The following is a 24,749-nucleotide window of genomic DNA, read 5'->3' as shown; positions in this document are numbered from 1 at the left end:
GCATTATCACCCAATTATGTCATATGTTGTGGCAACAATTCTTTTGTTAAGAAATGTGTATGCTTGACTCAGTACCAATACAACTCTTGGGAAAATTTAATCCAGTGGTAGTGCATTCTGTAGCAACCAGACTTACTAAAAAACAAGTGTTTTGTTTTACTATGTTGTCAAATGATGCCAATTTCCTTTGGGAATAAAATGTTAGCCCTTCTTTTGTGTTATCTACATGTTTAATTCATCCTGCAATAATTGATGATATTTCCATCCCTCTGATGGGATCTTGCATTTTCATACTGCGGGGTTTATTCATATGTGTACCACTGGTGTTTTAAGATTTCCACATTTTAGACAACACCTGAAGTGAGTCCAGAGATACACTAATGTGTGTTACACATCTGTTTGCTGTGCTTTGTGAGGTGAATCTCAAAGCCAAATGCCTAGTGGCTAACTGAGTGACGTAAACACCATAATTATATTTCATTTTGTACTTCCTCACTAGTGCATGTAGTCACTGAGAGCAATTCTAAGTGTGTTCTCCTTGTTGACTTTATTTCGATGTATTGCATGCTGTAGCAACGGAGACAAGTCTTACTCAACACTGCTTATACCAACCTGAGCGGTTTGTGCAGGTGGAGTCCACATCCGTGCTTATCACGTATGGATTTCTTTATCTATATTGACGCCTTGTGGTCATAAAGCATCCCAAGTCAACTTCACTATCTACTACTGTCAAGTGTTTGGCCCCCTTACCATATGTTGCTTGGTAGATTCCAGTTGCCTTGGTCCCGTGCCCAGGTGGTGAAGAACCCAGCGGAGTTATAGAATGTGAGCTGCCGAGCATACCCTGAAAAAAAGTACAAGAAGCAGCAGATTAAGACCATCAACACGCAATAGAGCACAGTAGACTGAGCCGCATCAAGAATTAGCTTCTAACTTCAGAAGCTTTTCCCACCACAGACAGTGATATGCAAGGACCAGGTGTTACAAGTATTGGATTCAGTTCAGAGATGTACACGGATATATGTGAACTCAAAAGCATGTGAAAACCACAACACACTACATTACAACAATGTGTGTGTATTACCGGTCTCGCCTATTCATCGTGAACTGTTGTACTATAGCACACTGAATCACTGAGTGGCAAAAAGGAGGTGTTGGTGGGAAACAGGGAGTGGCTACGGAAGGGAGTAAAAGGGACACAGTACTTGAAAGTGGATAGGTCCAGACGCAGGAGAAAACACTCCCAAACTGATTGTGCATCACTAGAGCCACTTGAACGGTAGGTGGGCTACACATGCAATGTACCATACATGTCAATAGACCCAAATCAGGTCGGAAACTCCTAATTATTAAAGTCCAAAATTACTTTTTTGGCTATCTCCCAACTGAAATTCCCTCTCCTTCAATAGAAGTAATTGGGAGAAATACATTGCCCCAATTATTTATTTTAAATCCTCCCACTTTCCTCTTTTGAAGTGTTGGCATGCATGCATAAATCACCTAAACTACCCAACTGAGAATCCCGCCATCTCCACCACTTGTCAAAGTGTCCCCTTCCCTCTGGATGTCACCACATGAAGATGAATAGGGCTGGAAATATTAAGGGGGGGGGGGGGACCCGAAGCTTTTTGGCCTGTGTGGCAGTGTGGGAGGAAAAAAGACGGTGCCTGTTTGGAGGTAATGTACAGAGTTTATGCCCCTATTTGTGCAGTCAGCCAACCTGCATTGCTCTCCTTAAAATTGTATATAGATTATGACTAGGAATAGTCCCTTGGGATTATTCTATTTGTGTATATTGTCCCAACTGCAAAACGTGTGGCACCTCCCACTTCCTGCAGCATCCCTGTGTGTGTCTGTCCTTTGCTTCCTGTTCCCAGGTGTGTTAGCATTTGAACATTTTGGATGGGGGAAACTACCTTTACAATGCGGCTAAACCCACACAGACCGTAACCACCAAGCGTTACCACGCTTGCCCTGAACCACGCATGTGCTTGAACCATGCGTACGTGTAGTACAGCCACACAGCGGGAACAGCCGGGAGAGAAACACAGCAGCTGATTAAGTGGGGCTGGGGCGTATTTTTATTTAATTTTTTGTAATGACAGTGTGGGATCATTTTGTTTCCGTTTTTAAGGCGTCGGTGTGCTCAGGGTGTTGGGGGGGGAGGGGGAAGAGGTAGTTTTGGGCCTCAGGGCAGTTGGGGAGGTGTGGGGGGGGGGGGGGGGAAGGGGAGGACAGGGTACTTAAGCGGTTCAGGATGTTTTTAGGTCTCAGGTCGTGGAGGGTCTGGGGCCATGTTTGGGGGGGGGGGGGGTGAAGTTTTTCAGGGTCAAAGGGAATGTTTTAGGGGTCGGGCAGGTGGGGTGTGGTGAGATTATTTTACTTTTGGTGTGGGGGAGGTTTTAGGCCTCAGGGCAGGCGGGGTGGTGTTCGGGTCATTTTTTTTTTTGCTTTGGGGTGGAGGTTTTTAGGGGTAGGGTAGTTTATTTTTTTAGGCCTCAGGGTGGGTGGAGGGGTCGGGTAATTTTTTTTAAGTTTAGGGGGAGGGTTGTATGGCTGAAACACCAATGCGTTTACCAAATATACCTTTACTAGGCATGCTTTTACAACTAAATTTGTGGTAAAGGCAAGGTTGGTAAAGGCATGCGTGGTATAGACGCTGTCGTGGTTCCAACCATATTGTTCAGCCAGGTGTGGTTCTACCATGCATGGCAGAGTCATACAACCCTTGGCTGGTTCCTGGTCACTAAAGCATCCACTGAAGGGTTCACTCCTTCCATAAATTGACAGTGAAGTATTAACCCAGAACAAGAGATGTAATTTACTCTTGAAAAGGTGAGCAAGTAATTAACAAGTCACCTTACACTAGGAATGCCTGTGTGGGAAAGCATTTTGAAAAAGGTTTAGTGGTAAAAGACTATTTTTGCAAGACGGTTCTTCTGCTAAAAGTGGGCTTCGAACAGACTTCGTTTCCACAATGTTTTTGCAGGATTTTTTCCTCAAACTTTGCAAAACAAGCAAAGTTCTAATAATGCTAAAATTTGTGAGGTAAACACAACCTCACACATTCCTAGATAGAAGATAAAATGAATATCAAGTAGTGTAAGGATTTGAACCTTACAGCTAGAGGATGGTGGCTCTGGAAGTCTACTTTGGACACTAAAGACCTCATGTACAGAACACTTTTGCAGTTACAAAGCCTGCAAATTCCAAAATCATGTGCTCTACATGGCAGCATTAAAGGGACACCTGCTCAAATTTGGGACTTCTAATACTTTGCATCAATGATTTGCAAGTACAATAATTGGTACAAACTACAGGGAGTGCAGAATTATTAGGCAAGTTGTATTTTTGAGGATTAATTTTATTATTGAACAACAACCATGTTCTCAATGAACCCAAAAAACTCATTAATATCAAAGCTGAATATTTTTGGAAGTAGTTTTAAGTTTGTTTTTAGTTTTAGTTATGTTAGGGGGATATCTGTGTGTGCAGGTGACTATTACTGTGCATAATTATTAGGCAACTTAACAAAAAAATATATACCCATTTCAATTATTTATTATTACCAGTGAAACCAATATAACATCTCAACATTCACAAATATACATTTCTGGCATTCAAAAACAAAACAAAAACAAATCAGTGACCAATATAGCCACCTTTCTTTGCAAGGACACTCAAAAGCCTGCCATCCATGGATTCTGTCAGTGTTTTGATCTGTTCACCATCAACATTGCGTGCAGCAGCAACCACAGCCTCCCAGACACTGTTCAGAAAGGTGTACTGTTTTCCCTCCTTGTAAATCTCACATTTGATGATGGACCACAGGTTCTCAATGGGGTTCAGATCAGGTGAAAAAGGAGGCCATGTCATTAGATTTCCTTCTTTTATACCCTTTCTTGCCAGCCACGCTGTGGAGTACTTGGACGCGTGTGATGGAGCATTGTCCTGCATGAAAATCATGTTTTTCTTGAAGGATGCAGACTTCTTCCTGTACCACTGCTTGAAGAAGGTGTCTTCCAGGAACTGGCAGTAGGACTGGGAGTTGAGCTTGACTCCATCCTCAACCCGAAAAGGCCCCACAAGCTCATCTTTGATGATACCAGCCTAAACCAGTACTCCACCTCCACCTTGCTGGCGTCTGAGTCGGACTGGAGCTCTCTGCCCTTTACCAATCCAGCCACGGGCCCATCCATCTGGCCCATCAAGACTCACTCTCATTTCATCAGTCCATAAAACCTTAGAAAAATCAGTCTTGAGATATTTCTTGGCCCAGTCTTGACGTTTCAGCTTGTGTGTCTTGTTCAGTGGTGGTCGTCTTTCAGCCTTTCTTACCTTGGCCATGTCTCTGAGTATTGCACACCTTGTGCTTTTGGGCACTCCAGTGATGTTGCAGCTCTGAAATATGGCCAAACTGGTGGCAAGTGGCATCGTGGCAGCTGCACGCTTGACTTTTCTCAGTTCATGGGCAGTTATTTTGCGCCTTGGTTTTTCCACACGCTTCTTGCGACCCTGTTGACTATTTTGAATGAAACGCTTGATTGTTCGATGATCACGCTTCAGAAGCTTTGCAATTTTAAGAGTGCTGCATCCCTCTGCAAGATATCTCACTATTTTTGACTTTTCTGAGCCTGTCAAGTCCTTCTTTTGACCCATTTTGCCAAAGGAAAGGAAGTTGCCTAATAATTATGCACACCTGATATAGGGTGTTGATGTCATTAGACCACACCCCTTCTCATTACAGAGATGCACATCACCTAATATGCTTAATTGGTAGTAGGCTTTCGAGCCTATACAGCTTGGAGTAAGACAACATGCATAAAGAGGATGATGTGGTCAAAATACTCATTTGCCTAATAATTCTGCACTCCCTGTATTGCTATGGTCTCCTAACTTGAGGTGGTATCGGATTTGCAAACGTGATTGCTTCCTTCCTCGGAGGGAGCAGACAGTGGTCCAAGAACCACTGCATGTCCCCGATGTCATTCCTGAGAAGAAACCAATTTTTAAGGAGAGCCTGTCCCATAGAGCGACATGGTCTGCTTAAAGGAAAAACATCATCTCAGGAATGTGAACGCGTGAATGGAGGGCTACTGTCTATTGCAGGCCTCCTTCCCTGCGTTTGCAGCCATTCGGACGAAGAGGCTTGTAAATTGCATCCGGTCTGATCAATATTACTGAGGCAGAAGCTTTTAACACCACGTGCCAACATCCATTTTGCAATGAAACTTCAGCTGCATTGCAAAATGCTTGGCAGGTCACAAATTGGCGCTCAGTTTGTACTGTTTGTGTTGTGACCAATGATATATTAAGTCCAAGCTATCATATCTGGAGCAGGCTCTGCTTTTGGGTGCTGGAGGAGCCAAGAACGCGGAAGAGCCTTCTAGAAACCCAGGTATACAGCAGCACATCCTCGGCTCCATCAACGCCTCCCTCAACCACCCAGCTGTGTAAAGGTTCAGAGTAGAAGCAAAGATGGTTGATGAGGTGTTGAAAAGAGCAGGAAGTAGGGGTTTTGTAGAACATACTCACCAACATTCAGGTTGTTCTTGATTTCCGCTTCCTTCTCTGGGGTCAGGCTGTTGGTTGCATTGAGATAGTAGTAGGCTACAAGATTGCTTTCCATCTTGGCTATATTATGCTCGGCGCATCCAGAGGGCATCTGGACCAGGTTATTCAAGTTCTGCATGGAGAGTCCAATCGGGTCACCTGGGAGAGTAAGAGAGTTCAGGCACACATACTGCAGGTATCAGCCACCAACATGGACATCACATGACCAAGTACGGACCAGCACACAATGGAGGATGCTACTCTGCTGGTTATGTTGAGTCACACAAAACATTAGGTAACATTGGGCGTACTCAGTCTTACGTCAGCCACGAGTTAAGCATTTCTTGCTGAAGTGTGTGCAACCTGCAGGCCACGGGCTTGAGTACCACAATAGCCGACTTCTGAAGTCCAACAAAGAGAGAACGGACTACCACTACAGCTTGAAGATAAGTATAAATAGGTAAGCATAGGTTTATCCAAGTACACAGAGGCGTAGTTAAGGTTAGTTAATGTATGTATACTGTGGAGATTAATTATTTATAAAGACCCCATCAATGTACTTTGATCAGACTTCTCATCCTGGAATTAACAGTAACATATCTACTCTTATCCATTTACATAGACCTTCATGATTCAGTAGTAGTCAATATGCTGCTATCAATACTTCTGAAGCGCACATTCTAGGATACAGCACAGTTGAGGATCCCATATGACACCCCTGAAGCAGCCACTGGGTCAGAGGGAGCCCTGATGGATGATCTCCCAAGTGAAGCAACTGCCCCAATTCTTGACCTACTGCTGAAGGCGGAGTCTTAACCTACACAAGCTTTAGAGACTCAAAATCAATGTCCTCTTTGATTAAATGCACCCCTAGCCTCCAGGTTTAAGTCTGCAATGTCTTTAAACTCAACTTTCATAACTAGTCCCTCCTGAGTAAAAGTGTTTGTTTTGAAGCAGCAAGCAACTTTACTTGAATTTGTAAAGTTAGTTACTTTAAAGTCTTGTTAATGAGCAAAGGGAGGGTCCCTTTCACGTCCATTTTGCCATGACCCCTCTTTTGGAGGGCTCACAGCCCCGTCTAGGGACCCCTCTTATGGAGAGGGCAGTATTAATCTTTAAGCATACACACGTTATCTTTTAGGGGGGGGGCAGACTTTATAAACTAACCGGGCAAATGCAGCAAACTAACTCACCATCTACATTTCGGGCTCTCCCCACCCGTCACCATCTGATCATGTCCACTGCTTAGAGACACAATGACAAAGGACACTTTTGACAGAATTCATGCACATCTTCCCAAGAGCCATTGTTGGAAGTGACAAAATAAAACCAAATTGGAATCCACTAAGTTAGACCTACTGATCCATTTCAGAGCTATAGAGGGTGCAGCAGAAGGAAGGCTATTGATGGTGCAAGAGAGACCCTCGTATTGAGAGTCTTGGTGTAAATCTGTCTGACTGCAATGAAGTTACGTGTAACCTAGTTTGACGCTTTCCACACTCATTCCTGCCAAACAGTCTGGATCATTTTTGTAGCCTCAGCTCCAATGAGGGGACAACAAGCCTTGGCCAGCGACCACCATATAAGAAAGCGCTCCCCACTCACTCACCGAGACAGGTGATGTGCGCTCGGGCTGAATCTTCCACCAGGTTTGGTGGTAATTTCAAGTCGATAATTTCAGAGAGAGGGCCGTCTGCAAAAGATCACACATGTAAGTACGAAAACAGGGTTATGACAATGACCATTTTAAGGTATAAACACTGCTTGGGGAGGTCTACGTCATTTACATACACCATGGTTGATAACTTAGAAGTCCAGACCATATATTAGAATTGATCTCAAGCAAATCAAACTCCCTCTGGGGTAGGGTTAACTATCAGTCTTTTAAATCCACAAATTCTTCGCAGTATGTTTGAGGAGCAGTAATGTCTCTCCCACCTTGCTCTTCATCAACAGGTCTTGCGTTTACCCCCAAACATCTGTCAGCCCAGAGCACACTCCTCTCTGAAGTGAACTCATGGCTGAATCAAGGGACTTCTGTGTCTTGATAGTCTCAGGTGCTTTAATGTCAGTGGAATTAATATAAAAATATACGGGTAACGGAGATGGCCGGTCTCTAGGACTGTCAAGGGAAGCTTTCCCTTAGTTACAACAGGTGCCAACTTCGCATAAGTCCTTCTCAATTAGTTTAAACCCAGTCTCAGACAGAAACCACAGAGTGGCCCAAACACATCAGATCCTGCACTTTACACAGGACCAGGATAATTTAGAGCTCTTCCACCTGAATTCCTCACAATGGGGCAAAGAAAGTTTTTCTTGGTATCCTGGTAATGGTGTATGACACTGCAAGTATGTGTGACCTTCTGCGGCACTGAGGGTCCTCTTTTGCCATAACACTCATTCCCATGTTCTCCCTCTGTCCCCTTTCACCTGGGCTCAGACAACCCACCCTGCCTCCTACAAAGAGGGTATCTTGACCTTGGGAGGTTTCTGGGACACGTTGCCAAGCTACCTCTACTGAAATGTGTATTCCTTCGTAGACCTTAGCTGCTAGAGAGGCACAGCTGGATAAAGACCAACATATCAAGAGTGAGACTGGGTTCAGGGGAAGCTCAATATATCCATTAGGGAGAGGTAAATGCCACTTACCTTTGGTGCAGACGAGAGAGCTCTGGGACTCTTCGCGTTCAATGCCTTCTGGCTGTTCATGGGAGGAAAGAAGAAGTCAAGGGACAGTGGGTAAGTTGCATAAACCGAGAACATTCCTTACCTATCGTTGTGCACTGTACTCAAGGCAGAGGAATATTTAACACTCTTGACAAATGCTTTTACAGGGTCAAGACATAGCCAGATTTTTCCACAATACAAACTACAGTGTGTCCCCAGGTCTCAACTACACGTCCGCTGCATCACGCTGTCTACTGGGACCTCTTGCAGAAACCTTCTGTACCCACAAACACATTAGCGGACGAACCATCTCCAAGAAAATGTAATAATTACCTTATTTTCAACAAGAACACTAGCCACTCATTGAACTGCTTTCCAGGTCATAGTAATGTTGGTTCTATGGACCAGATATATGATTGTACTAATCACAATTTTAAAGCAGATTTAATACTAGTATTGAATTTTGCTAAATGACCTATGTACTTATAGATGGTTCGTGAAATTCAGAGTGGGTTACAAATCAACATACCAAATTAATATTCATTATGTAGGTAGCAAATTGCGACATACTCTGACTGGACATAGTAGCAGGTATGGTAGCCTGTAAGGGTCAGAAGACCACCATGTCTGATCACATTTAAAAAAAGAAACTTATTTTAAAGCAGCTCAATTTCCTTAAAGGAAACAGAACAGCTTAAAAAAAAATTCAAAGTTTTTCTGAGAGCCGACAGTGGTCCCCTTAACAATTCAAAAAAGGGGAAATAAACCAAGTGGGGTCCATTCCCCTATGCAAGTTAATTAACATCCCCACTTGTAAGTCGATACCTTCTCAATGATTTGCGACCAGAATTCCGGTAGCAAACCATTGGTACATCTGGTTCCCATTTGTTATTTGGAAGGGTACCCAAAACACATACTTTGCAAATACCAACTCAGTATCCAGTTGCAAACCTATTTTAGAAGTCTGTCAAACTTTAGACTCCTGAAATGTATTTTGTACCTGGCCAAACTCTTAAGTTTGTAAACTTGAAATTAGTGTTTGCAACCACAACATGTTTTGTACATCTGGCCAAATGTGAAACGTTTTAGTTTCTTGGCTTGAATGGCTTGTGGGTTCTAATCACATGGTGCAAATCATTAAACCACGCCCACTTTCACTGAGACTGATATTGGCTTGAATTGATAGTTGGTTTGATTCATTCCTACGACTCAACGTTTTCTCTAACGCTCACTCAAAGTCTGCGTCTTAGCTTGTCTCTCCATCTGTATCTCTTTACCTTACAGAATCCCTAATTGTAATTCCAGATCTAGTCCACTCTAATACCCTTATTTAAACTTACTTTGTTTTTGCCTCACAAATTGTTTCATTCATGACATATTGTTCATTGATCATGTCGAGAGCCCTGTGATTGGAGCCGCGCATACCTCTACCGGCAGCTGCTTGGTCAAGGTGTCCTTGTACCGTGGACCGGCCCCCGCATTGCATGAGCTGTCGTCAATAGTCTCAGCGGAAGCGGAGATATTCATGTATCCTAAAACAAAAACAAAAAAGGGGAAAACAAAAAAAAATGCTTTTGAGTTTGGCTTCAAGGAGGCTGATGGTGAAAGGCACCCCAATAAGAAGTTTCAACACATATTTTATGTACATTTTTTTTTTAATAAGACAACCAGACTAGTTTGTCAGTGTTATACACCTTCCTTTCAAGTGACGTTTGTGACGCACAACTTGCTCCATCAGGCTTGAAATACCCCACGACCTTACACAAAATACATAAATAGAATATTTTACCCATCTTTTCCAAGCAGATAATGTCAGATACCAGGTATGTTCATAGATTATTCTCAGATACTGGCTACCTTGGCCCAAGAGATCTTTGGCACACCTTTCCAACGTCATAAATTCAAGAAAATATCCAGTTTCAGCCCATAAGAATTTCAAAGCCCTGGTTAATCTGGTTACGGTGAACTCCTAGTTACCATCTACCCTCTCCCTGTGCTTTGCAGTTTCTCACACTCCAGGTGAGTACTCCAGCTTCTTCGGAGTAGAACACAGGGATAAATACTTGGCCATGGTAGAGGGAGTCTACTGCCCAGGCTCTTCAGGAAATGGACTAAAATACTTCTCAAGTCTCCATTAGAGAAAGTGTCTCCACGAATCACCTCTGACAGCCACAGAATAATCCGATAGCCAAAAATTCTAATTCTCATCTAACTTAGAGCTGGCCGGTAAAGTTAGGTGGCTGGGTTGTCATCAAGATATGGCTTGGAATACAGGTTCACCCGCTCAACAACACTATGTGCACTAAGCAGGCTCTACGGATGTACGCTGGTAAAGGGCTTCACTACAGTCACATCTTGCTCATTCAGACGTTCGACTACAGATTTAACTATCTGCAACGAAACGTGGAGTGTCCTGATCTGATGGCAAATATCAGTTAACTTAATCAAGGTACATACAAGTTTCGGCTTCACGGCCGCTTGTAAAAATGTGCCCCATCACGCCAGGCTTTAAAAGGAGGATGACAAGAAGACTATTGCTCAGCACCAAACTACTTGATGTAGGAGGAGCTTTCACCAAATGTTAGGGCAAATCTCTTGTTTGATGCCCAATGGGCTCAAACCCTCCTTAATGACCAATGAATTAAAAAAATTGGTCTTCAAACTCTTTACTGCTTTGCGCTGACTCCCAATGTAAAATAATTTCACCAGAGCTCCCACACCCAAATATATAAATTCAAACACTCGTTCAATAAAATATTGATTCAAGTCAAAACACTTTATTCGGTTTGAAAATTATCAACCATAAAAACAAATAAATAAACATCACATAACTCATTATTGAAAAGAAAAAAAAAAAATCCACTACCAAAATTACAGTGGACCTATTCTACCCAATAAATACGTTTAAACAATTTTTTTTAAAGAATTGCATTAAACCACCAAGTTCATCACCTCAGGGACTGCTAATAGTTAACACATTTAAAAATTACATTCAAAATTTCATTGCACAGTTAATTCAATAAAGGTAAAAGTTGATAAAAACACTTAAAAATGATTAACACTGTTCCACCAGGTTATATTAAATACTGCAAGAACATTTGACAATTTTATGGGGCATGATCCCACCTCTTCTAACAAACAGAGCTGATTTGCTGCAGTTTTTCAACATCCCATACTAGGTTTAAGAAGGGAAAACAAGACGTGAAGCATTTTTAACAAACTTTCACAGACACTATGTTCAGTCTTATTTCAATTGAGAATTGTCTTGTTTCTTACAATATGCCCCATAAATTAAATAAAAAAATATTGCAAACAAAGTACCCAAAATGTGAAAGGGATTTCAAAGCGGTTGAATACATTTTGAGCTGGCAGCTAGCCTTGTGTGGTTTGTGGCATCTCCAACCAGTCCTGGGATCTCAGCCAAAACATGTTGAACGCTGGAATTGGAGTCCATCCTTACAATGTTATACCTGAACCTACAAGTCCTAAAATTTAATGTGTTGTTGGCTAAAAACACCAGGACTGCTTACAAAATGTTGGATAAGAAATGTTTCCACTTTGCAGCTCTGAACATATTTAGCAACTCAAACCTTGCAGTTGTTACCCCTTTTGAAGGTGCAGTCAGAACTAGGATTACCAGCATGCAGTTGGCAGACCTGTCACTCCAGTAAACGGTGCCACCTTGTGATGCTTTATCAGAGGCAAAGGGGTGCAGCCGTCTGGAAGCATCGACGGGGGGCCAGCTGGAGGCAGAGCATTCGGATTAGCTTATGTATAGATCATAAAACGATGAGGATGGGTAGTGAAAGATACCTGTTCGTTTATTTGATAAGTTATATGTAAGGCTCCCAGTTTTCAGTTTTTACTGACTCACAGATAAATACAGACAGAAAACAAGGTTTTTCCTGTCTGAAAATATTTTTAAATGTGGACAAATACTGAAAAGTATGCTTCTATTGAGTAACTTTTCATACTGTCTTGTGAAATCCTAGAAGAGACATAGGGAGGTAGACAGCATGGGGAGTTAAAAAAACAGCTTAAGATATCTTTAAATACAAACTTATATTAATTATTTGTTGTAAATCGCTAATATTTACCTGTGGGTGTATTGTTTTGCTATACTTGGCTGCTGAATTCGCTAAAACGTGCCAGGCATCAAACTATGAATGCATGTTTATCAGTTAAATAAATGTGGAAACATACCATTTTTGACTCCACTTAGCCACAAAACAAATATGGATAAATACTAATAAGCTGCCCACAAAATAAATAGTCGGAAATGTAAAAAAAAAAAACCATACAACTGGGAGCCCTAGTTATATGTTAAGTATGTACTACTGTTAGAGAATACCGGGTGTTCCAACTCTGCCAAGGGGGTATTATTCAAGCTTGTAAATCTATGAAAGATTCAATGCTGGAGAAAAGTTACTGGTTGCCTATGGGAGTGGCTCACCTTCACTTGTTTCTTTCAATAAAAAGACAGTGTTGTTTTTCAGCATGTTTGTCTGTGCCTCCCAGGTGCATCTTAGAGGGTCACCTGCTAGAGCCTGGTGCCTCCCAGACATCAATTCCCACCTTTGCAGGGGAAGCTGCCCAGTTTGAAGACCTCTGCGTTAGAAGGAAGACCCCAGAAGGGTTCTCGATTGACACATACTCACCCAGTTTCTTGGCTTGGAAGTCCCACGAGTATGTGGTCCTCTCATTCTGACACACACATCCTTTGGCTTCCGTGTGGAGGGGCTCTGCTGTGTAATCTGGGGATTCAGCCAATGTCATCTTGACCTATGAGACAAAAGTCCCCTGGTGAGTTCTTGGGGCAGGAGTAAATGGCACTGCATTGATACACCCAAGAGTTTCACACTGATGCAGTTTGTGTGCCATGACCACTGCAACAGTTTGTAATGCCTTGAATGAGGAGTCTCTCCAAGAACATCTGAACTGTCACCAACCTTTAATGGGAGGAGATGCATTCTTCTTTGGTACATGAAAACCGAACCAGTGTCTACACTACTAGGTCTATGACATGACTGCGACATGGCACATCTTTAAGTCGTCTTCTACACATTGCAGTAGCATTGCATCCAGGTCTTTACATTATCTAAAGATCAACACAGTCTTTCATTTCTGGTCTTTACTTTTCACTTGTTCCCCTTTCAAATGTATTATTTTTGTAGGACATTTATTTGGAGGATAAAAATGGGCCAGCGGTGGTAGCAGATCTACTCTACAAATGATGCTTACCTAGAGAAGGATTGCTAGTGTCTTTAAGAATGTTCTGCCTAGGGATGCGAATTCACAGCACAGCTTGGCCCACAGAGTACATTCTGTAGGACTCAAGGAATTTGGCCTCTTGCTATCTTGCAACGAGTGTGGTAAGACTTTAACCACATTTGTTGACAGCAGAAGGCTTTCATTTAGAACGCTGAAGGTTGAGACAGAGGAGCCCCTCAGAGGTTTATTCTCAGGAAGGGTCATGCCTACAAGTCCAACTCAACCCTCGCTCAGACTCCATGCAATCACCATGGCTTTCATTTGTTGCGGAGCTAGATGTCCACTTTGTTCTCATGTCCTGAAGGTCCCAAACCTCCTCCTCTTTCTTCAAGGGATGATGAAGAGGAGGAAGAAAGTATTTTCCGCTCTCTGAAAGTATGTTTGCCTGTGGTGTGTTAAAGAGTTTCCTGTAATGAATCAGGACTCCCGTGCAAATGAAAAAGTCATATGATCATAAAATATTTATCCACCTCTCTAACCAACTTCTACCCAAGCACCCAACACAACACAGACATCGCAAACATTTGTATGCTATATGGCACCATCCCACTCTCACCTTTACACACTGCGGCAAATAGTTGAGAGCTAAGACTTTCAAGATGAAGGATTCCTTCCGTATGATGGAGAAGGGAATGGTCATCTCACTGAAGAAATCCTGGAAGCTGGTCACACTGGCTGGGACTTTGGTGGCTCCAAACCCTTGGGTCTCCGACGAGCAGAACCCGTCCGCTTTCCATTCGGTGATGGTGTCTGGGAGCGTGAGTGGCATCTCTACCGACCCATCAGAGCTAAGGAGAAACAGAAGGAGACCTGAACAAACAATGTCTTCATCACCCTGGCAATCAGAGGACCCACCTCTCACCCACCAGGTCTCTGCCAGCATCTACAAGACTGCATACATTACCTGCAAAGAGTTTATCTTGCTGGCCCAAAACTTCTTGCACATAATCAAGGCCTCTGGGTGGATCAGAAACTTTGGAAGCTAAACTCTCCATGTCTGGAAAGACCAACCTTCAAGGAGAGGTTTGCACTCTGGAAATCAGGGTGATAGCTCAGTAGGTTATCTGCCAGCTGCCAAGACTAGCGTGCAGATTAGGTTCACACAGCCATTAAACTTTGAGGTCAGTAACATGACCAATTCTTTCTACTCCAGATATCTGCAAAGCTGGTTACATGTTTTTATCATACATATTCATCTGCAAAATGCTTGCAGTGCCTTCAGGTTTCACTTGTTTCGGGTCTACAACCAACAGTAAGGCCAGACACCTACCCAGCAGCGGTATCTCAGAAGACTGGCAGTGACTCCCAAATTTGTACATCAGTGATCATTTATATACAGTGTTTGAAGTCCAGGAAATTGGCTCTAAAATACGGCCTGTCTTGCTGAATTTGGAGTTGTAATTTAAAGAAGGAACACCCTGTATCTCAGATCTAGATGTAGCTGGGATTTAACTTCTAGTCAGCATCCACTGGTTTTGGATGAATCCTTGTGTCGGACTGAGACTGAGTTGCCTGAAGCAGGTCCCTCTTCTGTGGATTCCCTTGAGCTTAGGAACAGGCCTGAAACCACAGGAGAAGTGAACGTGTGCCTCTGTTTGAAAGACAAGGAGCTGGACTGGCCAATGAGGACATGGAAAAGAGACACAGGGACTGAGATACCACAAACTGAGATGCAAGGTATGGACCAACTCGGAGATGCCTTGACAACGGGCACCTTATCAAGGCCTAATAGCAACATTCACCAGCATCATGAAAGGGTTGACAAAAGACCTGACCCAGCTTGTCAGTCTACACTGCACCCTCGACCTGTCCCTCTGTACACCCACCCTACCGGTTAGTAATGAATGACTCGTGCTGTGATCCAGTGGTAGACTAGTAGTGCAGTCTTCAAAAAGTCACTATGCTCCTTAGATGCTGTGGGGTTTGTATCCCCAGTTTTTGGGCCCAGGAGGAGCACAAGTGCTTTCCTCTTTCACTAAGAGTCCGCAAAGTACCATTAGTTTTGTGGACCTGAAATGAAAGCACTGAATCGATCCTTCTACAGCGGGCGGTTCCAGGTTTCGCTGCCGCCATTACTAAGATGTCCAACCTCTGCCCAATACGCAGTCCAGGATTCAATTTATAATATGTAAGATAGTGCGATGTCCTTCGGGCCCATGATGTCTTCAGCCCCATGTACCCTTCAACAGGTCTTTCTACACACCACCATCTCTGCCGCAGCAGTCAATTGTCCAATCATCTGACTGCCACCACCATCCCGACTCCTGCGTCCACCCTGAACACCCCTACTGTGTGTCTCCCACGTCACGCGACATTAGGTCAGCTCCCGAGAGCTTCACTTAAAGTGTCTAGTAATCATCACTATGATCCTTAGACCCAGAAGCAACAGCTAGACTATAGTAACCATGGTAACAGTGAAGATGGTACTTGTGACAGTCAATACGAAAAACAGTAATAATGAAAATTACAACAATAGCGCAAAGTGATCAGTGTTATTTCCTTACCCGATTACTGCATCAGTAAAGAACCAGACTTCTGGGAAGAAGGTGCGGACACTCTCGATCACAGCACTGCTGAAACCACGACCGGCGCCATCCATCCCAACTACAGCAAGAAAGGAGACGACAGCCATAAGGGCATGAAAGACCTGGAGGTGGAGCGCAATGCCTCCACCAAGAAGGACTCAATGGGACATTTATGCACTAAATTCACCAATTCATGGCAAGAGGAGCCAGCCTGTGGCCAATAAAGACCTCATGGGCACAAACACACAGCACCCAAGACCAAATGTAGACTTTTGGCAGAAGGAGTTTCTACCATCCACGCTGGGAGATTTACAACTTTTGTGCCTGAAAATTTGCATCACCGAAGGTTGTTTGACTGATAGTTTGACATTTTGAAAGTACGTGAGAAACATGTATTCTCCTCTCCATAAGCAACATGAACACAGCTCTGATCTTTCAATTTTGTGTGCAACGTGATGGCACAGAAGGGTACAAGGAAGTGGTTCTCAAAAAATGGTTTTGTCATTGAAGTGACCATAGTGAATAATGATTATGGAAGCAGCAAACACTGTGGCACGATGAACATGCCTAGCCGATACCGGGAGAGGGGGGGGGGGGAGGGCGGGAGACAGGGGGGGGGCTGACAACTATGTCCAGCCAGGGTCTTGACCATTTCACACGGCACACTTGAAGGCTGTAGGAGGCTGGCCTAGTGTGTGGTGGGTACCTAAGGTACTTACACCAGGTCTACACTTATTAGTGTAGTGTAGTCAGCGTCTAGAAGTCAGGCTCTCTAGGTGTAGTGTGGATGAGCAGCCAAGGCCTAACTAGGAGACATGCAAAGCTCATGCAATACCACTGTAGTCACACAGTACTCACACACATGAAAGAAAATACTCAGTGTTACAAAAATAATGTTACTTTATTTTGGTGACACAAATACTAAAAATGCCTTAGAGACTATACTCCCTTAGGGAGGTACGTAATACACAAGTTATACACTAGTATGCAGAAATGGGCATAAACACAGTTTGAAAACAGTGCAATTAGTGAAAATCACAATAGTTAGAAATGGGCCTAGGGGGGAACACAAACCACATACTAAGAAAGTGGAATGCAAACGTCGGTCCCCCACCTAGGCAAGTGTAGTGTGTAGAGGGGAGCTGGGAGTACTAGAAAACCCCAAAGGTAAGTACCACAAACCACCCCAGCGATCAGGAAAACAGGTGTAAATCACAATAGGTTTCCTAGATCACACACAAACAAGAAGAATTATGCAAAACCCAGAAGAGACTGCAAGACACCAACAGTGGATTCCTGGACAAGAAGACCTGTGGAAAAAGGGGACCAAGTCCAAGTCCAAGAAGCCAGAAGAGTCCAGAGAGAACAAGAGCCTCTGCTAATCCAGATGAAGGTGCAAAAGGAGAACCACAGGAGGGAGAAGAAAAGTCTGTACTGCACCCAAGAAGATGAAGTCAGGTTCCTGGAGGGTGCAAGTGATGTCCCACACCGAATGGAGGATTGCAGTTGGGTTTGAGTCAGAGTCCGCCAACGAGCCTTGGCACGCGCAAAGCTCATGGTTAGCAGAAAATAGCGCTGCCGGGGACCAGGAGGACTAGGTGGACTCTACCCAGGAGGGGGGACACAGGGGAGGGCTCTCAGCAACTCAGAGCCCACAGAACACCAGGCAGCGCATACAGGAGTCCCACAGGACGAGGACAAGAAAGTTGCAGAAGAGGCCCATGCAGCACTCTGACAAAGGCTCCCACGCCGCTGGAGATCCACTCAGGAAGCTGTACATCGCGGAATAGGGTGCTGGGGTACGGGCTACAAGATGCATGAAGGACTTGGAGGAAGGATGCCAACAAGCCTTGGCAGCTGCAAAAGACGCGGTGCACAGGGGTACTGTCTTGCGTGAGGAGGCAAGGTCAGCTGGAAGAGAGACCCATCGGGACCACTTCAGTCCACCACCCGTGATGCAGAATCCACTTCGCTCAGCAGGAGAGGGGATCCATGCAGCCTGTCGTTGTCGCAGTTGGTGCCTGCAGACACAGGGGAGTGACTCCTTCACACCAAGAGAGATTCCTTCTTCCTTCCGATGCAGCCTGAAGAAGGGCTGTCCTAAGAGGATGCACGTCTGAGAAACTTTTGCAGTTGCTGGCAAGAGCCAGAGATACAATGTTGCAGGAGGCGTCTTGCTTCATTGGTGGAGCTTGTATGTTCCTGGAGGGTTCAGATGCAGTTTCTTCAGTGAGAAGTTGAACTGGAGGATGCAGAGGATTCCTGCTGGAGTCTTGCAATCTGAATCCGAGGAACCACCCAAAGGAGAGACCCTAAATTGCCCTGAAAGGGGGATTGGTCACGTAGCTGAGTGACCACCTATTAGGAGGGGGCTCTGACATCACCTGCTGGCCTGGCCACTCACATGCTACCCGAGTTCCCTGCCAACCTGGGATCCAAGATGGCAAAATCCAGGTACCCTCTGGTGGAGCTCTGAGCACCACCCCAGGGGTGGTGATGGACAGGGGAGAGGTCACTCCCTTTTCCTTTGTCCAGTTTCACACCAGAGCAGGGACTGGATGTCCCTGAACCGGTGTAGACTGGTTCATGCAAGGAGGGAACCATATGTGCCCTTCACAGCATTTCCAGAGGCTCTGGAAGGCTACCCCTCCCATGCCTGTAACACCTATTTCCAAAGGGAGAGTGTGCAACACCCCTCTCCCAAAGGAAAACCTTTGTTCTACCTTCCTGGGCTCGAGCTTTTAAGGCAACAGGAGGGCAGAAACCGGTCTGTGAGGTGACAGCAGCTGGGGCCGCCTGGAAAACCTCAGACGGCTGAAATGGCAATACTGGGGGTCCTCTAAGGAGCCCCCAGAGTGCATGGGATGATACAACCAATGATTGCAAAAGTATTGGGGTAGGATTCCGACATGTTTGATACCAAACATGCCCAGGTTCGGAGTTACCGTTATGTAGCTGGACACAGGTAGTGACCTATGTCCAGTACACGCGTAAAATGGTGTCCTGCACTCAAAAAGTCCAGAAAAATGGGTCTGGAGTCTGTGGGGGTACCTCTGCTAGTGCAGGGGTGCCCTCACATACAGGTACATGCTCCCTGCTCTCTGGGCTGAGAGGGCCTACAATAGGGGTGACTTATAGTGACCTGGTGTAGTGACCTATAGTGAAAACGGGTGCATGCACCCAGTTCACACAGGCTGCAATGGCAGGCCTGCAGAACCCTTTGCATGGGCTCCCTATGGGTGGCAGAATAACTGCTGCAGCCTATTGGGATCCCCTAGAACCCCAATGCCCTGGGTACCACATACTAGGCACTTATAAGGGGGTACCGATTGTGATACTGTGATAACAGTAACCAAGAAACATTTTAGGGGAGGGAGCATAACTACTAGGATCCTGGTTAGCAGGATCCCAGTAGACACAGTCAAACAGGCCTAAATTGGTGGTAACCAAGCTAGAAAGAGGCTAGTTTCCTACAAAGGGGAAGACTTGTATTCAATTTTCTCTGGTGGGGCTTTGGTGGTTGGGTACTGGAAGGATGTCATGACTCAAAACCACACCCTGTACCATGCACTGCTGGGCACAACTGAAAGGCATGCCTAGTAGGTATTGCAATGGGATGACCACCTGTAGGGTGTGTCCAAATCTAATGGCATGTGCCCATGCCCTGATGGGCACAGATTAGCTGCTGGTCAGTATTGATGCCTGGTAACTACAGCGCCTATATACAGCAGATGTGACCATAATTAACTTCTGGGCTCCGCCAAAGGCCATGTCCAATAGGCTTTCGGAGGGGTTGTGCTGGGGTGCGTTAAGTATATTATTACAAAATCAAACATGAAGTAAAGAAATCTTCTTGTTTTAATGAACATTATGGTGTAAAACCAAGGCCCTGATTCAGAGTGTCAGAGGAGAAGGTGCTATTTATGGCTTTTCATAAAATTCAACACTTTAGGGTTTGGAATGGCGCCCATTTGAAGTTTTGGGGAATAAAATGCAGACTTTGTGGCTTAATGCACCAAAATCTGCATGTTATGGTGTATGATGTACTGTTTTCTGTTAGATCAGTAGATTAGAGCTGCTGAAGTTTAACAAAGGGTGCAGTATTTAACATTATTATCAGTGATGGCAATACCACCCAACTTGGAATTCCAAACTTTGCAGAGGGGTCGGAGAAAAACTATCTACTCACCAGGACCTAAAAATCACAAAAAAATTAAGCATTATGTTTAAGATACAAAACCAATGCTAAACTTTGCTTGACGTCGAGAGCTGTGCTGCCATAACTCCACCCAAATGTACCGCTCATGACCTCACAAATTCAGCAGGCATGGACATCAGAAGTCACAAACAATGACCCCACAAAGTCACAGGTGTTTCTTTGTATAAAATTATAATTAGTCCTCCTTGATGAGATTTCACACCGAGAATAAATGGTCATATAACATTGCTACGACAGTAAATATTTGTATTATAGCAAATGAACCAGCAGAGGGGTACACCTCACAGCAGACAGCGGGGTTTGCACTTTACTCACTTACGCCAGAGGGCGTATTTTATGGCAATCAAACTTCCATACTCCACCTTCAGTTCTTTATTCAACATAAGCTTCAATCCCAGGCTCCGGTGTGCGGTGGGGGGGGGGGGGGGGGGGATGGGTGGTGACGGGGGTTGAATGAGGATGATTCTTTGTGTAATTCTTCTCCCTCATCCCTTTAAATAATCTCCATTTGAACCAGACCTGATCAAGCTTTCTAGGGCAACCCCCCCTTCGTATAGCACCCTCTCCTCCTCCACACACGTTCATGCCAGTTTGCCACGTTGATTTTGTTGGCGCTTGCTGCTGCCGCCATATTTTGGCAATGACTATTTAGAGCTTGGCAGACAAGCTACTCCGCCACAAACTTGACTGATATCCCGTCTGCCATATTACAACTGCTATAGGATATAATGGACTTGTAACGCGGCGGATGCGATATGCATCACATTTACGATGGAGTAACCAGTCCACCAGACTAAATCCGTCCCCAAGTCTCATTTTGGAGTACAAAACCTAGCACACAAAAGGGAATCCGCGATCTAGAGAGGTTGGCATCCCCTAAAATACCCAGAATCACCAGCTGGGGAGTGCCAAGGATTGTGACCTCCACAGTAGTATCTCCAAATCACCCTAGGGCAACTAGAGATTTTATGAAGGAACGAGCCGGATGTTACTTGACAATTCAAGTAGATGGGCGTAGACGCTCTCGCCATCTTGAGCGATCGGCTCCTGTTATAGTATAGAGGATGTAGCATTTTTAATTAAGAATTAGTAGTAGAACCTTGATCATAACCTCTCTGGTATGCACCAGAGCCTCCACCCAGTCACCATCCTCAGGGGTCCCAAGTCGCTCGCCTATGTATTGCGGAGTCTCTGCAGTTGTTAGGTTTATTAATGGGGGTGCTGTAAATGTACGAGACTGGCTAGGGGTTTATTTCCCTCCATCAACACCACATACACCAGAAGGCGGCTGTCTGGTGTATCCGCACAGTCCGACCTCTCGGCAGTCAGGGCACGTTGAAATGGCAAGTATTTGTAGTACTACATCAGTAGTGAGACAACTCATTCAACTTGTAATGCCTCAAATCTTTCCATTTCGGGGACTTCTCTACACAAGTTGTGACCACTGTTTTGAGTCCTGCACCACCAAGTCTTGCCTGGGGGGGGGGGGGGGGGGGGGGGGGGGGGAACAGGCATTGGAACCCCAGTGGCAGTGTACAGGGCACCATAATAACCCTCCAGTCCAGTGGGAGTTGCCACCCTGCCCACGGTTTCCGACAGCAGTGCCTGCTCAGGCTACCCTAGGAAACCCTTTGGTTCCACAGAACCAAAATGAGATAGTAGCTGCAAGCCTGGCAGAGAAGAAGTTTCACCAGTTGATCAACTTCTGCTTCACCATGTTCTAAGTAGGGCAGCCCTAGGTAGCAGGCTTTGGAACCTGAGGGTCCAACCTGGCATCCGCATTCAATGACAGTCATTCTTAGTAAATCGATTTACCTGGGCAAAAAAGGAGGAATATGTAAGGTGCAAAGTCAATGCGTAAAAAGCTCAACTTGATGACCGCCATTTTGAACCTTCATCATAAACCCCCATCAAAGGTGCTCGGACTGCAACCAGTTGGATCTGTACTGCATGGATAGTCGCACATATGCAGTAACATTGCAAAGCAGGTTTGCGTGTCCTTCGGTTGGAAAGGGTACTTCATGAGATATTGCCATTGCATCACAAGCAACTGATGAGGAACTGCAATGGCACAATTGCTTTAAAAGTGAATGAACGAAAGCACCATTAAACCCCAGCATTAACATCCAAGCAAAAGATTTAAGCAGAAGAAACAAGGAGCATTCTCTGGCTTTACTGGGAGGACCACAACATGATTTTATGAACAAACCTGATTCCATTGCCACCGCACCTTTAAGCATGTTCCCATTTCTTATGCCTCCTCCTGGTCTCTGGATGGGGAGTGGTGTCGGCTCCGGGCAGTAGTTCGGAGTAGGACAAACATTAGGCTTTCGCGGGTCCACTGCGCTGAGGAGCTGCATACCCATATCCTAGGAATCGGAGGGAAATGACAGAGCCTTGAGTGCTGTTGCTGTCCTTCCAAGAGCTTCCCAAATCCTCAAGATACCCCTATTAGTGCTAGAAACAGACTCAAGCCAGGCATTACCAGAACAAGCCCCCAAATCAAGGTCAATCTTTCCCTGCACTGCTCTGTCCCACAACCTCTGGGCCAGGGTTTTGTCCCTGCTCTGAAGACATCACCCCCTCAAGGCCACAGAGCTCCCTCAGCTTCAAACGCTCTTGGCTCCTCCAGCATCGGTCTCCACAGCCTCCCACCCTTGCCATATACCGCCTTCCCCCTTCAGGTCTAACTTTCCAGTCAATACTGGTGGTCTCTATCTTTCGGTCTCCAAAGCCTTTCTCATGCGGACCACTGGACACCGTGCCCTCAGACTCTCATAGAAAGCGTCACCTCCTGCCTTCCCCCCCCCCCCCCGACTTCCACATTCGTCCCTGTCCCCTCTGGCTCTCAGGTAGCCTGCCCCCAACTCATTATATATCTTTCACACTTTGCGTCCCTGATACCACCCTTGTTTCCAACATCTTCTGACACTTACACACACTTTAAATCCTAGACACTATGAATCTTACTCGCCTTATGAACGTGCTGTGTTTGGGACATCTTTCCACCACTAGAATTAATGTCTGTTTCTCTATGCCAATCTTTATCATGTATTCAGGTCTCTTTCTCCAACTGCCCATTATAAACCTCTCTTCACAGTCACTGTACTCAGGCTCACAATCCCTCAAAAGAGGGTTGTGTGAAGGCTTTCAGAAAAGAAATGGAGTCTTGATTTTCTGAAATTAGGCTTTCTACAAACATTCATGCTAGGAGTCTGTCTTCTACAGAGAGTAGAACAGCAATACTTCCTTCTAGAACTGGGGGCCTCTGCTTGATCACCTAGGACCATAGACACAACATAGAGAAAGAAATTCCACATCTGTACACGCTCAACAGAACACATCAGGCATTAGTCATGAGACATTTGCTTCACATTTCAGGTGGTGAAGAGCTCAGATACCCTTGAGCGTCATTGACCTGGAAGCACTCCAACTCTTCTGCCACCTTCAGTGAGCGGAGACCAATATAAGTTTAACTTTGGGCCACTCACCAACACCCCGGGGCAATCCATACAGACAAAAGAGGTTGTTAGGCAGTAAGAATACAAACAGTACCTAAAATCTAAGTCCACAACAGCTGCACTCCCTCCACCCATCTCACCCTACCCCCTCCCGACAAAAAATAGAAATGCAAGCCGACAAATCTACCCTCGGCTGATCGAGATTAAGAGGTCTACACTTTCTGGAGACACATGAGCCACCTCATAGAATAAAGGACTTTATAGTGATGGTCCATAAATGAGCTAAGAAGGGGTGTGGCCAAAGCAAGAGCCCATAAGCAGAGCACGCGGCGGTGGGATGATAAAGAGGTTGGATCTTCACTGTTCCCTAATCCCACTATCACAACTGCACAGGCTCTTTCCCTCCCACAGATACAAAGCTTTACCAGAAACATGAAGATAGTAACATATTTATCTCTGGCACTCCCACGAGTGATGCTCCAGCACCTGAATAACTGGCTCTCACAGCAGCCATGGCTGCTGGTCTGCTGCAGATGGGCTGTGCCTAGCTTCAGATGCTCAAGGCATCACCAGCCAGACCTACAGGTGTTGATGTTACATAAAGTTCAATGCTCACCGGAGAGGAAAGTTGTAAACCAAAGAAAATGAAATCATGTACCCAGCTTGCCAGCCAAACCTAATGACACAAGCAGGGTCAAGCCAACTCCTCCAACTTGCTGGACTCTCCAAGATTTGAAGTGGCTCACTAAATCAGTCCGTGGGCCCTCGTTTAACTAGATGCTATTGCCAGCAGTAATCAGAAGGGGCACCAGATGTTTTACGTCCTTGGGAAACCGTGGCACACAAGAAGCTGTGGGTACAGTAGATTTGATGGAATGCAGTAAACTGGCATACCCTTATGTCAAGTGAGCCTGGCATAGGGTGGAAGAATAGGGGCATGTAACTGATGCTGCAAACAACAAACATCTATTGGAATAAATCTCAATATGGCCACAGGAATGTGCTTGTTCAACATGTTTCATACTCCACCCCTTATGGACAGTTCAGGGATTC

At 45.0% G+C, this 24,749-nt stretch overlaps 1 protein-coding gene across 2 annotated transcripts in view; it reads right to left on the bottom strand.

The window, feature by feature from the left end:
• The window catches only part of LOC138303550 (ovostatin-like), a 131,994-nt gene that overhangs the window by 29,768 nt on the left and 77,477 nt on the right, over positions 1 to 24,749 (bottom strand). Inside the window, exons 17-25 of one of the 2 annotated variants that reach the window (XM_069242791.1) lie at positions 22,445 to 22,604; positions 15,996 to 16,095; positions 14,048 to 14,279; positions 12,879 to 13,002; positions 9,646 to 9,752; positions 8,203 to 8,254; positions 7,163 to 7,246; positions 5,536 to 5,712; positions 751 to 844 (exon numbers count right to left, since the gene is read on the bottom strand). In XM_069242791.1, coding sequence (XP_069098892.1) covers positions 751 to 844; positions 5,536 to 5,712; positions 7,163 to 7,246; positions 8,203 to 8,254; positions 9,646 to 9,752; positions 12,879 to 13,002; positions 14,048 to 14,279; positions 15,996 to 16,095; positions 22,445 to 22,604 — 1,130 coding nt within the window. The remainder of the gene's footprint in view (positions 1 to 750; positions 845 to 5,535; positions 5,713 to 7,162; positions 7,247 to 8,202; positions 8,255 to 9,645; positions 9,753 to 12,878; positions 13,003 to 14,047; positions 14,280 to 15,995; positions 16,096 to 22,444; positions 22,605 to 24,749) is intronic. The other variant, XM_069242792.1, reaches the window with a different exon arrangement.

This window comes from Pleurodeles waltl, chromosome 7 (assembly GCF_031143425.1).
Source record: "Pleurodeles waltl isolate 20211129_DDA chromosome 7, aPleWal1.hap1.20221129, whole genome shotgun sequence".
Classification (NCBI taxonomy): Eukaryota; Metazoa; Chordata; class Amphibia; order Caudata; family Salamandridae; genus Pleurodeles; species Pleurodeles waltl.
Note: the sequence above shows the minus strand (reverse complement) of the source record. Positions and strands in the feature narration are given on the sequence as shown.